The 16,973-nt window shown below is 41.3% G+C and overlaps 1 protein-coding gene across 2 annotated transcripts in view; it reads right to left on the minus strand.

Moving 5' to 3' along the window:
- Nucleotides 1-1,207: 1,207 nt before the first annotated feature.
- The window catches only part of LOC125770309 (uncharacterized), a 57,625-nt gene continuing 41,859 nt past the window's right edge, over nt 1,208-16,973 (minus strand). For both annotated transcript variants that reach the window (XM_049439715.1, XM_049439714.1), the window contains 8 exons: nt 13,353-15,098; nt 11,915-12,141; nt 11,459-11,612; nt 11,033-11,302; nt 9,407-9,664; nt 9,119-9,319; nt 3,765-3,943; nt 1,208-3,427 (listed from right to left, as the gene is read on the minus strand). In XM_049439715.1, coding sequence (XP_049295672.1) covers nt 2,927-3,427; nt 3,765-3,943; nt 9,119-9,319; nt 9,407-9,664; nt 11,033-11,302; nt 11,459-11,612; nt 11,915-12,141; nt 13,353-15,098 — 3,536 coding nt within the window. In that variant the 3' untranslated portion in view covers nt 1,208-2,926. The remainder of the gene's footprint in view (nt 3,428-3,764; nt 3,944-9,118; nt 9,320-9,406; nt 9,665-11,032; nt 11,303-11,458; nt 11,613-11,914; nt 12,142-13,352; nt 15,099-16,973) is intronic.

Raw genomic sequence — 16,973 nt, forward strand, 5'->3', positions numbered from 1 at the left:
GTGTTTCAAGTTTATTCTATTTTATTCTTTTGGTTGTTTTTATCTTTCGTTTGGCTCTTCGATCGATCGGATTGACGGAACACAAAAGTACGGAACATAATACGTAGTTAAGGTGTTAAGTTATAAATCTTCTGATAACGATTTACCTTAAAGTATGGAAACAAATTTGGCTGGTTGGTTGCTGTTTCGGTAATGAATAATTTCCCCTTAATAATTTATAATACCGTGTCGCTAAAATCGGTACCTTTATGCTGTTTTTGTTTCATGCTTTTGCGTCTTTACTTTTCTACTTCTTTGTTCAGTTCTTTCATCTGGGATTTGCGTGTTCGCCATTGTTGCTTATGTTTTTCGTAGCTTACACGACGCAATTAGCCATTACAACGAAGGTAAAACACATTGATACGGTAGAAGGGAACTTAAAGTTCAAGGAAAATGCCCTTTTAGGACAGTTCGAAACAGAATTGGCAACATTTGTTGTTCTGTTTTTTTTTATCTACGCATGTTCGTTTTTTTTTCTTTCCGCTCATCTTGAGCTTAACTTTTATTCACGTTACAGTATCGCATTTAGTATTAGTTTGGCTTCTGTTTGTTTGTTTTTTTTTTTCCTTTATTTTTCTTTCTGTTTTATGTATTCCTAACCCCTTTCATTTTCCACTTCATATTTACACATTTTGTTTTCTCCTGCTTCTTTTGTTTTCACTGCTGCGTTTTAGTGTGAAATATTTTTTTCTTTTAACAATTTTTATCCCCACCATTGGAGCACACGTGTGTTAACTTGTTCATGGACTCTGGACTCTAAAGAGGGGATTAGAAACGTTCTGTCCGATAGATAGAGGATAGAAGGGATGTGAAAAGATGATGCGTGGTTTCATTCCACTCTGCCACAATGTCCGCCATTGCTTTCCAAGCTTTAGTTTTTAAGAAAGTAAAATGATGCATAAATTGCTTGCTGTTCGCCGGACTTGGATTTTGCGCGTGGATGAAAACTTATCCGCCTAGAATGATGAATTTGTGACAGATTTATACTACAGAATGGAACCGATAGCGATAAATGACAACAACAATCTTACATGGTGGCATGTACACAAGGGGACTAGCGTACCCTGATACTAGACTAGTAAATATTCGTCAGCAGCCAGGGCTGACCCGATTAGTTAGGATAGGAAAGATATCGTGTGTGTTTGTGTTCATTAAGGGATAGTTTACAGTTAGTAAGCATTTAAATTAGCCGGTACAGTTTTTTTTTGTTCTTCTTTAACGCCGGAAGAAGCTTAGCTCACTAAGCAGTAGTTGCTTAGGGTTTTTGTTTCATTCATTTCGAGTACAGATAGTGTTTGTGTGTCGAAGCAGCAGTTTTTTTGCAGTTTTTTAAAAGAGAGTCCATTGCACCATTTGTTTTTTTTAAATCGTTTCTTTTCGGTTTTGTTAATTTTCCTCCTTTTCCTCACTGTGAGGAAAATCATGGAAAATCAGTTGTACCGTTTCATGCGTGTGTATTAGTGTGCGAGTGTGTATCACTATGTTAACAAAACGGATTTTCCATTCACATTCACATTCATTTCTCTCTTTTTTTCTCTCTCTCTCTCTCTCTCTCTCTGTCTATTTTTTCTTCTTCCATCAATCAATGTTATTATGGTTTTTGTCCCCCATTACCCCTAGTAGCTAATTCCCTAAATGGTTTCTGGTTGTTTTTGATGTTTGATCTTACATGCGAAACTAGATTTAGTTTTTCCATATGTTTTTTTTTACACAACAACGACGACATGTGAACAAAACCCACCCGATTTGTGGAATAAAAGTAACCAACTATAAAATTAATCTTAGCTTTGTTTTTCAATGCGTTTGGCTAGTATGTACAGGGGTATGTCTTTAATGCGTGTGTTTTTCTTGTGAATATCGGCACGGTTTTATCGTAACGCTCGTTCTCCACCAAATACAAAAACGAAAAAACCACAGAATATAAAAACATGTTACCAACCATGCATGTGTTCCAATTTCCAATGACAATTGAACTGAAAGTAAGATCTATAATTAAAGCACCATTATATCTTGCTCAATTATTTATCCTTATCCCTTCCCCCAACTCATCCTTTTGCTGTCCCCGCGTTGTGACTCTTCGCATAAAAGTTCCCGTTTTTGGGTAAATATATTTCGCTCAAAAAATCTTGTTGCTCCTTTAGGTCCATTTTCCAGCTCGTCAGGTTTCATGTATCGTTACTAAATGTTTTGCAATATTGTTACCTGCCCTTTGTTAGGTTTGTTTAGGAGAAACTCCATCCAATTAGTTTTTTTTTTCTCATTTTAGCATTTGACTTCCTATTCATTCCATGAGATGTACAACGTGGTTCTGGTTCGGATGTTTTATAGCTCGTTCGTTTCATGTTGCGTTTGTGCATTTACACTCTCGCACATATGAATCGTGCACACTGACTGTCGTGCACGATTAAGAAGACAAGAGGCGATTAGAGAGCGCAATTTATATGAAAGTTTGTTGTTGTTTTCTTGGGAAGTGAAAGATGACAAACAGTAAGATGGCATTGATGGAGCAAGAGTTGAGTCGAAGAGGGAAACTTTTTTTTTTCTTCTGTACGAACGTGTGAACATAGTCGGAAGTTTTAAAACTTTGTTTTCTAGTCAACAGTAAGAAATTTTCAATTTTTGTTCGGAAGCTAGTGCTTCTTGAACTATTCCTTTTTTTAAGGAACACTTGGCTATTTTGACAAGAGTTCTAAAACATACAAAACATTCCCTTAGAAAAGATTTTGTTGTGTGTTTGTGTATCGGTTAGAATAAATGGAATCCAAAGTATTCCATTATGGGTTAAATGCAGCTTTTTAGAAAATTAAACTTAAAATAAAAAAAAAATCAAATTTGAGATGAAAATAGTTTAAAGAACGAATTGTGAATGTTTCCACTAATGGGCTTACTATAGACAATAAAAAGGACCGTTGATGAGCGTCATGGCAGCAACAATGGCGAGTAGACTGGTCAGCGTAAGGAATGCTACCGGTAACGCTTCACGGCCAGCACTTCTTCCCGTGCCAAAGATAGGAAAGTGAATTTCTTCCGGTTCCATCAGCTCCTCATCATCGTCCAGCCCATTGCCCGGTACCGTGTTGATGGTGTTGGTGTTGATCTTATAGCCCGAGTTGCCCCCATTAACTGTCGTTCCCGAACCGGACGATGAGGATGACGAAGAGGACAGGGAAAATGGGCTACCGAATGTACCGGACCCGGCACCGGAAGCGGATGCACCGGACGAGGAGGACGATCCCATTTGCTTGTGTTTGAGCGTGTAGTTGACTTTGAATACGGCCTCGGCAACGCCGCCTGGCGAGGAAACGATAAAGTAGAACGTCCTTGGCACTTTCTCGTGCATGTGCACGTAGGTTAGACGTGCCTCCTTGCAGAATGGAGTGGGTAAATCCTGGTGAGAAAATGGTAGAAGCCAAAAAAAAGGCGTACTCATCAGAGGAATGCATTTTTGGGGAGGTTTTTTTTTTCGTTGCGACTCCCGCTGAGTTGATTTGCAAAACTTCACGTTCACCACTGATGCGGTCACGTTCGCAATCAACCGAAAGCCAACTTGAGATTTTCCTAGGGAGCGAAGGAAAACAGGTTTGCAAGATTGTTTTTGGGGTGTAATGAACAAAATGCTGGCAAACCGATTGTTCAACAAAAGTTTGGGTCGTTGTATCTTGTTATGGGTGATAGTGAAAGATTAAAATAAATACAAAGCAGTTTAATTGAATGTTTCCACTCACAATGAAACCGTAGGCAAGCACATCCGTTCCATACTGATTTCCGGGCGTGTAGACTCGATCGCCATGCAGCCATCGAGCGGCGTACGCTGGAGGATTGGCACAGAATTCCACTGACAGGTGCAGCGGTGATCCAGGATACGCAACGGGTGTCGTATTGCGGGCATTTACACTTGGGGCTCCTGTAATGAAAAACGTTCAACGAAAAGATAAAGATGTAGAATTGTATTCTAGTCCTTCGAACTTTAACATATTTTCAGATGATTGTCGTTAAAGTTAAAATATTCCACTTTTTTTTCGCTTGCTCTCCCAGCGGCCCATTCGTCCAAGCGGGGACGCATTGGACTTTTATTCTAACATTCATCCAACGAAAATAATGACTTCCATTAAATGCGACGACTCTCTCGGGACATATTAAAAAGTGTGGTCAAACACCCTTCAAAACTGCTCGAAGCAAAGTTCCATTTTTGGCACTGACAGTCTAATAACCTTCGTTATCAGAAGAACCTTGCGCTGATAGAGATGACCCAGCAGGATATATTTGTATATGCTTTGGGACCTTTCATGAATCATTTCGACGAAACGAGAGTCAAGAAATATGCTAGATGAATTTACTATCATGTTTACGATCATAAGGAAAAATCATTCTAAAACACTTTACGATAAATGACAGAGATTTGTTATCAGTTTTCCATTTTTATAAAACAAACCCCACAAAACTAGCATCATTAGCAGGGTCGATGTATTTGATTCGTTTTTCGTTAATAGTCCTTCCCGTTTTTTCAACGAGCTTCAAGTGTGAGTTCGATTTTACATGCAAAACGTACCGACTACATTTCAAAACGCACCGCACCCGGGTGGAAAATGTAGAAAACCACTCGTCGGTCAACCAAAGCTGTCAAATTCATTTATTCAACAACGATCATAAATATTCAATTCACGTTCGGTTTGACACGGTGGTAAACCGCGGTTTTGCCGTGTTGAGTGCAAGAGAATGCATCGAAAAAAAACCAGTAGAAAAAATTAAGAGAAAAAATACAAAACCCTACCGACAGACGGAACATTTGCCACCTACATATGCCGCGCTGCAAATTTAATGATTGTATTGAGTGGCATTGTACCAGGGTTTATAAGTCAACGGCAACCAACTGTGCGGAACGAAAGGTATGAAATTCTTATGCGAACACGGTTCATGCTTTCGTGGGAGGTTTCGTTTTGAAAGTTTAATACAAACGTACAGTCAATTTCTTCAACATCGGATCGACGTGTGTAGTGTGCAGCACTTAGAGTGTGGATTGAGCATATTTCGCGCGAAAGATAGTTACTACATCGATGCTGAGAATCGACTCTAAAAATATCTCTTCATGGAAAATCTTTTTTCATCGTCCAGATGTAGCTGCAGAAATAAAATAAATGGAATGAAAATTGATGGTAAAAAGCAAATATATCATGTGTCAAACGTGGAGTGTGACAAGCTTCAACGAACGCACCCGCCAGAGCTACACACAAGTCCCGCACACTCAAACATCATGCGAAACCGAAAAATGTGTTAAAGCAAACACTTTCGCAAACAGCGATTCGATTTGTCAAATTTGCTCAAATAGTCTGTTTACTCTTCTGCTGGTAGAATTGAATGAAAGCACACGGTACAATCACGTGTAGAAAAATTCCCCTTTCTGCTCCGACATCTAAAAAGCAATGGCCGCACGAGGAGGAAGGGAAAAAAAAGGATGACGCGCAATGTGGTGAAGGTGGGAAAGAAATCCCAACACATTAACAGTGAAATGAAATTGTCTGCTTTTAGCGTATCCACAATACGTTAAACAATAGCGACCGAAAGCCCCGTTTCGAGTGTCGAAACATTCGCCGTTTGCGTGTCCAATGATTTATGTGTTACAGTTTTTTTTCCATTGTATTTTGTGTTGCATTTGTTGATTCAATTTTCTCCTCTCGCTGTTGACTTTACTGTGTGGAATGGAAATTGAATTTCGCAAACAAAAGGCTACGCACTATCCCCGACCAATGGGGGGGACCATGTTTGGTTGCGGAACATCAGGGCGCTAAAACAAAAGCCCATATTGCGTACGTGTGGCGTTAGTGTGTGTTGGATTGATATTTATTTTAATCTTTATTTTATTTGTCAAGCTTCAAACCGGTAATGCTGCGAAAGGTATAATAGAATTGACATTTTATTTGGTTTCATCCGTCCACATATTGTTTCTGCTTCGTCTCTATTTCTGTTAACATTTGTTTTCTTCTTTCGCTAAACAAACTATGGCAGGGCCCCTTATTTTGTGTGATGTGTTTGTATAGTATGAGAGAACATTTTTAAAAATGTTAAGATATTTACACGCTAGCAAATTTCGACCAATGTAGGAATGTTATACAGGAAATTGATCGCACATTTGAAATGGTCGTCGATTTTCATTATCTCAGGTGGAGAGTAACACTGACAACAATATTGATGTAAAGGTATGAGCAAGAGTGCTGACTGCTTTATGGTATATAAAGTAGAATATATTTTTAATGGTCCCTTATATAGGGAATGATCATGAAGGAGCAGCTCAGTTCTGTGAACTGAATTCTTTATCGTTCAGCAAAATAGGCTCTTCAGGATCTGATTGGTTGGTCAAGTCATGAGAATAGTACCGGACGATCACCCTTCAGCTGACGTGAAGTCACAATAGCTCTCCATTAAGTTAAAGTTGAAGCCCTCGTCACACAAGCCAGAATAATGGAATGCTGAACGAAGGCTATCAAGCGTGAGCGATTTAGAGGATTCTTGCGGGAGATCAAGACCACAAAGCTTTTGTTGTATAGCATCAATTAGGCAAAAATTAGTCTAGTAGGCCATAAATGGCCGTCGTGACCTTAGAGGTCGTTAAATCCAACAAGAAAGAGAGAGAGAAAGAGAGAGAGAGAAAGAGGGAGAGAGCTAGAAATGGTCGGCGTGAGTTGAGAGGTCGTTAAGCCAAGAAGAGAACAAGAAAGAATTCCACGATTAAATCACTCTCGCGAAATAAAGCAACATCTCCAGCTTTTCGTGGGCTGGTCATGTCATGAGAATGACACCGAGGAACCAAACCCTCAATTTTTTTAAAGTTATTCACATGACCAGAGAAGGAGTGGTAGGGCCAAATTAAGAAGGACTGATAGCGTTGACAGATTTCTAAAATATTGGATAAATGTGAGCTTTGAGCGCTCTTGTATTAGGTCAAGACCGCGAAGTAGTTAATCCGGTAGTTATCCAATATGTAAGTAAGTAACTTACACATTTGCTTTATAAGTTTAATCACTTATAAAAGCACTAAATGATTGTGATAATAATGTAAAAATATCACATGTAAAAGAATGCCTTATCCCTGTTACACTACAGCACAACAACCGCACGTACACGCTCATACAAATGGTTGACACAGTTTGGATGCAGTTTGTGATTTGTAACCGCAAAACTAATTTACCACGAAGCGTGTTACCGTTGGGCGATGGGTTCACTGCCCGTGCGCTTGATAGTAAATAAATACGAACCACGGTTTGTTCTCGTATGTTTGTAAACGCACTCATCGGAACCGTACGGAAAATCGGACACTTTGCACTAGCGCTACCACATGTGGGTGATGTGAGCACACCCAAGCACACATCCTGTTGAACATTTGCCCACAACAACCCTCCGGTACACACGCAAAGGTGACGGCTGGTGAAACATTCACTCGGCTGTCAGCACCAGCGCTATCCTTCGGACCATCCTGCGCGGGGGGGTTTGTGGAAGCAATACAGTGCCGGAAATCCGGCTGCGAAGGAATGGCATAATGCTGGACGCATCCCAAAACGCCAACGTTGCAACGGAAAAGGAATTGCCACAACGTAAACAACGAGGTTTCTGTAAAAGCAAGGACCCCAACCGTCAGTGTGAGCTTTTGAAGCGCGAAATTCAGCAGCTTGGTTTGCAGCACACAACCGTTAAACCTGGATGGTATGGTGTGCGTTTCGTTGTTTTGGGGAGGGACGGTAGTTTTTGGGTGGAAGTTGTAAAGCAGAGTTTCAATTATCGTAATGGCGTGAGATTGAAAGCGATTTGAAAGTCGAAACATTTTACGCGACACTTTGCGCGAGTTTTTCAGTGCTAAATTGTGGACGCTGGTAAGCGCATTAGGGTGCGTTATGTTTTCGGAGACAAGACACAGTGGCGCAAACAATCGTATCTTAATGGGATAAAGCAGAAGTTTAAATGCGTTTTTGGCCAAAGACTACTACTACGCTATTCCGGGAGCGTTTGCCGAACATGTGCCCGAAACTTATCAGCTGCTGAGTTTGTTTTATAGACATTTTATGGTAAAACCTTGAAGTAATTTACAATCAGGTTTTATTTCCTTGGCTCCCTCGGATTGGAAATCGAAGTTTGAAAGATTTCAATTATCGATTGTGAAAGAGAATTTCATTGAAGGAGAATAACTATCAGCTAGAAATAAGTGTTTGGACAGTTTAAATTTATTTCTTTTTATTTAAGAGCAAATTGGGAAACTTTAAAGAAAATCTGGGGAATTTCTAATTGATGACGATGATGAATCGGAAAGTTGGAGATTGAGGTCGTGATACAATTTTTTATACTCATTTCCATGGGTCGGTAAGCACGAGTGAACAATTTTGAAGTCAAAGTCAATTTATGTCCTGAACAGCAAACAAAAAATTTTTCCCTGCAGACAATTTTCATATCGAAAAAAAAATCCATCACGAAACGTTGGGAACAAAAACAAAAAAGAATCAAAAACCTTCCAGGCCAGAAATATGTGCCATTGATTGCAAATTATTGTCGGTCTTATATATTATCATTCACCCCGTCAAACCGTTTGACATTTGCTGGTTGGTTCGGTATGTTGGTTTTTTTTCTCTTTTATGATCCATCAAATTACGACCCGTCCAAAGCCGGGTTCTGCGTTTATGGCAAACCGGATGGATTGAAAGTAATTTGGAGCTGAATAATTGAAGCATTAATTTTTGAGCGAAGACGTTTCCAACCGCCGTAGGCTGTTGTTTGTCTGTGCTGTGCCGATTTGTTGGTACAGGGAAACTCATTGATTAGCGGGAAACTTCCCAATCAATTGCCTATAAACGCTCGTATTAATCAAGCAGACAGGACAAATTGTATTAATATTGTAGCAAATTGTTCGCGATTGATGGAATCTGCTGGTACCGTCGATACTTGGTATTATGTATGAATAAAATATTGGTTGGAAAATCAGTGCAGCCGCGTGGTGGTTCGTAACGAAATTACTTCTGATTGCTGTGTCTGTTGTCGGATAAATAATAGATTCCAATCCGCAAAAAAAAATGTAAAAACCTTCATTAGCCTTACTTACCTTTTACAGCGATGGACACTGTTTGCAGTACTTCAAGCTTTTTGCGATTGTTTGAGTTCTGGCCAACGCATTTGTACGTTCCGGCATCCTGGTAGACGACATCCTTTAGGGAAAACTGCCCCGTAGGTGTGTAGATACCAGCGCCGAGTCCTTTCAGCCGGGCCGTTAGCGGATCCAAATGTGACCAACAACCGAGTGAACCTTTTGGCGAGGAGGAGAAATGAATGAGGAGTAATGTTAAATAAGACACAATATAAGTGGACATTTGGTTCGATTGTATCTACGAACCTTGGGGACACTGGAGCGTAACGGAACCACCGAGCTCAACTTCCATTTGACCTCCTTTGAAGGAATTAGTACCTCCGGTTTGATCCGTTCCGGAGGTGCCAGGTGTGGCCGCTCCGGTAGACGTACCACCCGTTAAATTTGAACCTCCCGCAGTCGCCAGCGAAACAGAAGATGAGGAAGACGACGAAGACGATGAGGAAGACGGTGACATTGGAAGATCCTGCTCGACGGGTTCCGATGTGACGTCGACTGGTTCATCTGAGGTTTTGTGATACGAGAAATGGAAAAATAGAAAGCGTTTAACATTGTGATGATGAAGAATTTATTATTATAAATTATTAATTGCTATACAATTGAAGCATACGTATGCTTATGAGTTAGTTAAGTAACACGTTAGTAAGTAAAAGTCGAGCAAAAATGAAGAATCCTAAACGGAATTGCAAAGGAAATCGGAATAAGGACCTAGAGAATTGTATAGCCCATAGGTTAAACAACATATTGTTATCGATGTATTCGATAGTACAATTCTTGAGGTAGTCTATTTAATTGTACAATAACTAAGGAAAAAACATATTTTATCTTCAAGATGTTGGAAAGTTTCTTGGAGATATTTATTGACCTTCCTTTACATCAAAATGATTTTTTAAATGTAAAGTCTGTTTGATGCAACTTTAAACGCTTTAATCTACTTGGTTGAAAACGTTAACCCCTGTTCTGATCGTTCGTTCCGAGAAATTGAAACAAACTTAACAGTTTAATTCCAGGAACGGCAATCGCCACTAGCGGTGGGTAAGGAAAATCTGGACGACAAATTGCTGCTTAATAGAAATGGTTTAATTTATGGCGAGAGAATGATTTGTTGCGATTGCAAATGCATTCCGCATGCAACTCCATTTGTCAAACCGTTCATGTCGTGCGATGGAAAATCGAACAACCAGTTCCAGTAGGACGGCTATTAGGTTTTTCCGTTTTCTAGGAAATATGTATTATTTGTAGATTGATTTTTAATTGAGTTAAGGAGAAAAGAGTGTAACGTGTAATGCTTGAAGTTGGGAATCACGAAAAACTCTACCGGATTTATTTAATATTTTAGGGAATGTTAAAAATATGAAATGGGTTTGAAATTTTAAACAAAACAAACAAGACTTAAATTTGCTAACACTTTAAAAGATATGTACAATAAAATACTTTAAAGAGCTCAATAAACAAGAATTCATAAAAGAAGCAGTTGGATATGTTGAAATAAGTTTCTTTTCACTCAAATAATGCTTTATTTAAAAAAATAAAAAAAAAATAAAACAAATTATAAAAACATAAAAATTTCCTAAGGCATAAAAAATTGATTTATTTTAATGCCAATTGGTAGAAATGAGTTTCTTTTCACTCAAATAATGCTTTAAATTAAAAAAAAAGAATAAAAAAATAAAAAAATATATATAAAAGTTAAAATCTCCTAAGGCTATATAACCTTTGCTTTTTTAGGAAATTTAGTAAAATTTATAAATTGATGTATTTGATGTACGATTTTATACATCGTACAAAGAGAAACGAAGAAAAAAATCATCACAAAAGGAACATTCGCAAAAATAAAGCTGTGAAAATGAATGAAACAATTCTGCTACTCACATCGCACGCTGAGATAATATCCGATGCTCGAGTACTGGAAATTGAGATGCCTCGAGGTACACTTGTACCAGCCCGAATGTTCCCGCCGGATCGAGCTAAAGTTGAGAAATCCATCGCCCGTCTGCGGTACCGGTGGATCACCGTCATCCTTCTGCCACAGTGGCGTACTGGGTGGGTTCGAATCGACATCGCATTTGAGCGAAACTTCAATACCCTCCCGAAGTGGATACCCAAAACCGGGCGTCCGCGTGATGGCGAACGACGGTGTGTCTGCAATTTTGAGGAAAAGCACACAATTGAAGAAGGGTGGGGATGGAGGGTGGAAAAAAAGTTTTCTCAGCTGTAGCAAAATTGCATGGTTGCAGCATCAAACGAAAACCCCGAACCCAACGATCAGGGTATGGGCTAATGAAAAATTCCACTCACACTGCACATCGAGCAGAATCGATGCGTTTTGGCGCACTTTCAGCGTCGGATGTTCCATGATGCAGAGGATGCGGGCATTATGATGCACCCGGAAGACGGCCGGCAGCTTCACCTCCGATATTGCACCGGCGTTGATCTTGTACGGTTCCTTGTCCTAGAAAAAAAAAACGCAAAGCAATATGAAACGAAACATGCAACTTGGAAGGAAAACAACGCGATAGCGAGACGGTGTCGAACAAGTGAAATTGAAAATATTTCCCTCCCACGACCAGTTCAGTGATGGAGCAGGTGGAGGTTCCTTCGTACCAGCTAATTTCCATTTCATCCATCATGCACAACACGGTACGACTTAATTCTCGAGTCTCGTTTTAAGCCTACATTCTATTCCTCGCAAACGACAACATGGTACACAGCACACGGATATCTTCTCCCCCTTCATCGAGATGGGGCACTTACCTTATCTTTCTTGATCTCCTGCAGCTCCAGTACTTCGCTGGATATTTTCTGTGCATGCCGATCGATGCCAGGGCTCAGCAGCACCTCCCAGGTGAGCGTGGGCTTGGGATTGCCACCCTCGCTTACGCAGGCAAGCGCCAGCTCGGAGTTTTCCTTCACCGGGATGAACATGTTGCCTGCATCGAGCCGCCGGGAATCGATCAGAAGGTACGGCTCCTTCGGTGGATCTGCAACAATGATAGTTGAGAAAGTACGTCAGCTTCCTGTGATTGAAGTGTCCCTAGTGCAAAAGAAATACGAACGGTGGCGTTGCCAACGCGCCAACGCGGGAAGTGTGGATGGAAGGGATGCTAAATTTATGTTTCCATTGGTGACTTTTAAGCAGGGAAAACAGGAAGGGAACGGAACACGGAACGATCAAAACGGGTGGATAAAGTTTGCCTGTCTCTGATTGATAGCAAAGATAGATTGTTTGTACGGTATTTGCTCATCGAGTTTGGGACCAATATCTCTACATCAAATGCATAGTTTTGCGTCAAAGGCAAACATTCCGAACTCTCGTTTCGTAGGTTCCTTCACAATGCTCTAAAGTTTAGTAGCGATGGTATTAACATTTTCGGAAAAAACATTGAATCGCTTGTCGCTACAATATTGAGAAGCTGCAGTGTCTTTTAAAGTCGATATCTGTGTCCAGTAATTGTCAAATCAAATTGGTATTACTAAGAGCAATGTTTAAGAGGGAGAAATATGTTTTGAATTTTGTTTTTTTTTCTCAAATTCTTAGTAATATCGGACTTCTTGTCCAATTTTTATTAGATTAAAAAAAAAATAACGAAATAATTGCCACACTTGGTCACATCAACAATGTGTGATCTTTCAATGTGTGATGTGAAGTTTCTTTTTTTCGAATTTTCAAACTCGGGTTTCTATTTTAAATACTTAAAAAGGTATTGATTGATGCTGAAACATATTTTTGGTGCTCATTAACCAATTTCTTAACAGCAAACGTTTTCGATCATTTTGTTAAAAAATTAAATTTGGATTTGAAAAATTATTCTACACAAAATATTTGAAGTTCTCCTTTTCTCTGTCCCTTTCATAAGTCAAAATAAATTTATAATTGTAAGAATCGCTCTCAACTGATACATCCGTGATATTAGAAAGCTTTTAAATTGAGTGAGTTAAGAAAGCTTTACGCCAAAGTGATTATATATTACAAAAAATTGGGAAAGATAAACATATTCCGCTTCTATTTATACGTATTCCTAATACTAATAAAAGCATTCCCAATATTTCACTCAATTTCGCCATTTCATCTAAAAAAACCCCTAAAATAGGGCAAAGAAATACCAGCAAAGCAGCGATTGCACTGGCGACGATGCTACAAAATCGCTGCCAATGCATTGCAGGCGTGTCAAATTAACCGTCATAAACTTACCGAGAACAATCAACTTTATCGGGCGCCCATTGAAGAAGAAACCGCGTGCATTTTCGGCCTCACATTGCCACACCCCGTCGTCCTCCAGCATCACATTCGAGATCGTAAGGCCACCGAGCGGTTCGCGCACGAACCGGATGTCGGCGGTGCGTGACTTTTTGTCCATCACGTGCACTATCTGTCCGTCCTTGAGCCAAACGCTCGTGGTAATATCGGCATCAACCTCACAGTTTAGCCGTACCGTTTCGTGCTGGTCCGCGTACACCACCACCACATTGACCTCCACCACATGGTCGTCCGAAGGTCCCCGGATAATCGGTCTCAGTGGCAGGGCTTGGGGTTCATCTGCCACGAAACCGTCCACCTCTAGTCCAGCCTCTCGGGCCACTTCGCGTGCCACCTTACCGGCAAGCTGTCTCCGTGCGCCTTCATCGCCGGGTAACTCTCGCTGCTGCTGCTGCTGTTCAGCACTTGTCTCCAGCAGATCCGGTCCATTGAGAAAGATAATTTGCTCGTCGAAGTTTTCGCGACCGAAAATGTTACCGTTAGCGTCAAGCGTCAGATCCGTACCGAGGGAAGGCAACCGTTGCGATGCGCCACCACTGTCATTGCGATGACCGTGGGCGGGCGTGATGTAGACGCTGTCGTCTAGCAAATTGAAACTGTCGATAGTGAGTGGGGCTGGGTGAGCGTTCGTACCGGCAGGATGCTGTCGCTGTCCGTCGCCCGGTGCCAAAGATTGTGGCGACATAATTGCTCGCTCAGTCGTACCGGTTACGGTTGGAAGGTGTTCGACTTTGTTGGTCGCATCTTGCCGGCCTGATCCGGCCGTAGGCGCCTCGACAGCAGCCCGTACGCCTTGGCTACTGTTTCTAGGGTAGGTAGGCACACGGTCCGCAGCCTTATTGCTAGGGGAACTTTGGGTGTTGGAAGTTCCAGCACCAATTGCCAGGCTCGGACGCGCGTCGGCCTTTCGTGGAAGGTTAGAATGTACATTGGAATTAGCATTCGCGGTCGGTTGCTGCACGGCGTAGCTTGACTGTGGTTTCACCGAAGCTGTTTCGGTGCTGCTTACTTTCGCATTCAAAACATCACCACCGTGGGCTGTTGGCTTTTCGCTGTCCTTATCGGATTCTTCCTTATCGAACGATTCCTTTAATCGGATCGATCGACGTCTTAGCAACGATCGGCGATGCCGCCGGTAGGCAGGGAAATGATTCTCCGCATAGCTATTCACCAGAATACGGTGCCGTTCGCCGTGCAGCTCCGGATCCCGCAATACACCGGACAGTCCTTCGCGCTCGAACAGTGCCCGCTGCTCGTGCACATCATCGAGCACGAAAGCACCGGCGACTGGGCGTTCCGTAGTAGCGCGACCTTCGACGGTAAGCTCATCGAAGCCGCTCATTACATTATCTAAGCTAGTGCTAGCCCTATGAGGCTCGAGATTAATCTTACGATTATTGTTTACTCGCTGCGCGGATGACGGTTCCTGCCATCGCGCGGGAATGGGCGAATCGTTCTCACGCCTCAGAAATGGACGCTCCCGATCCGTAGTTCCGCCCGATTGCCGGGACTCACTGTGTCTGTTGTACCGGATATTTGCATGGGAGCTAAATTCGTTGTCATCTAATATTCGGTGGTATAGATCTTCCATATTGCTTCCTGTGGAGGGTTGCGGGTTGTGTTCTGTCTCGGTGGGGCTCGCGAGCACCACCGCCAAGGGTACGATATTTGTGAGCGAACCTGAAAGTAGAAAAAAAACATATTTTAAAACTCTTTGCTATATCACAGCTTCTTATCGCGTGTCAAATTGTCTTATCTCGATTTGGAATTTTCTATTTTTCTCACATTCGTTCATTTGCTGCCACGCAGAATGTCTCGCATCCTATTAATATAAGCGCAGGCAGCAAGAAAAAATGAACATGGTACTAAAATCCGAAAATAACATGTCTAGAAAATGTGTACGTTCCCTCGCTCCGACAATCTTCTACTACTACAACCCCCATTAAGCCACGGGAAAAGCAAAGAAACTGTACACCCACCGTCAGCCCGGCGCTTTTGGGTGGGAAGCATTCGTTTGCTGCGTAATCTATCAAAAAGAATCTACGAAATGAACAAAGAAAAGGCGTGGCCCAAGTCCAATAAATTCTGCTCCATCTCTCATCGTGCCGTGCTCGGATACGTACGGGTACGTACGGTAGAATTATATCCATATCCATCTAACTAAAACCCAACCATTTGATAAAAAGTTTTTCTCCACACACTTGCTAGCTTCTGCTAGTTCTCTTCCGTACTTGGGATGCGCATTCATAAAACGTCCGTAAGGACACCGAGTCACCAGTGAAGCAGATAGACAAAATTTACGTAAGCAAAGAAGAGAAGAAAAAAAAACTCAAACCTCCCCATACTGCCATTTTCTGTACGCCATTTTCCACCACTAAAAGCACTTATGGTTCTAAATGTTGTGCGTTCGTTCAGGGGGTGCTTACTTAAGGGGTTGCGGGTTGTGGGAAAGATTTGCCAAAGGAGAAGGAGGTTGATGAATAGGGTACGAAATGGAATGTAATGGCGAACAACATTTATGCACGTGTTATGTTCTCATGCAACATAACCGATGGCGAAGATGGTCGTGTCGGATGGCTAGACGAATGATTTTTTATTTATGCCAGATTGCAAAAAAAGTTACATAAAATGTGCTGTTCATTGATTTTTTTTTAAACTTCCAAAATGAGTTTAAAGCTGTATCAGTTTACATTTCGGTGATATAAATTAAAGTACTTTGGAAAAGTCACGTCAAAAGCGATTTTCCCATCCACAAGTGCAAAACGAGATAATTCATAGACGACACTAATTGTTTCGCCCATTTTGCCCAATAATTTGTATCCTGTTATTAGTCACATATCGTGCCAGGGGGGGGGGGGGGGGGGGGTGAAGTGCCAACGACTGCGAGATCTTACCAAACTCCTATCGACTACAATTGGGAGCAACATGAAGAAGAATATGACAGAAAAAAAAACATCCCAGACGACGGGATGCTTTACCAAATTTTCAAAAAACCCTCTGTAAGGATCTTTGCGAAACGATCAACTTTGAAATACGGACACACATACACGAGAAAACTTTTCCGTCGAGATAGAAAGCAAATGAAAAAAAAGGAAGCAAAAGAGTGGGGAAAAAAACCCAAGCGCACTATGAACCGAAATCGTTCCAACAGAACAATTTGCTTCCGGTAAAGTTTTCCTCTGGTTGCAAATAATACCAGAAAAAGGGAAGAAAATTGAAGTAGCCATACCGTTTGCTATAGGGACATCTCCCTATACTGCTGACCCCAAACCCAAGGGTGGGTGGTAAGTTCAAGATTTGTTCTAAGAATGACTTTGCCATTTTCTTTAGTCGTTGGGCAGAAGTTTCAATACGAATAGACGCAGGTCCAGCATTTGGTGGTGTCTTTCTACAACACACTATCCCCAAGAAAAAAAAAATTTCCCGTTACAAATATGTCCATCGTATAGAATTGGACACCTCTTTTCTTTATCAGCATCTGCTAGTTTCGTTCCGGCCAGGGAGCCGGACTGTTGGTGTTTTTATAGCGAACTGCTCGAAGACAACGATATCATC

This window comes from Anopheles funestus, chromosome 3RL (genome assembly GCF_943734845.2).
Source record: "Anopheles funestus chromosome 3RL, idAnoFuneDA-416_04, whole genome shotgun sequence".
Taxonomy (NCBI): domain Eukaryota; kingdom Metazoa; phylum Arthropoda; class Insecta; order Diptera; family Culicidae; genus Anopheles; species Anopheles funestus.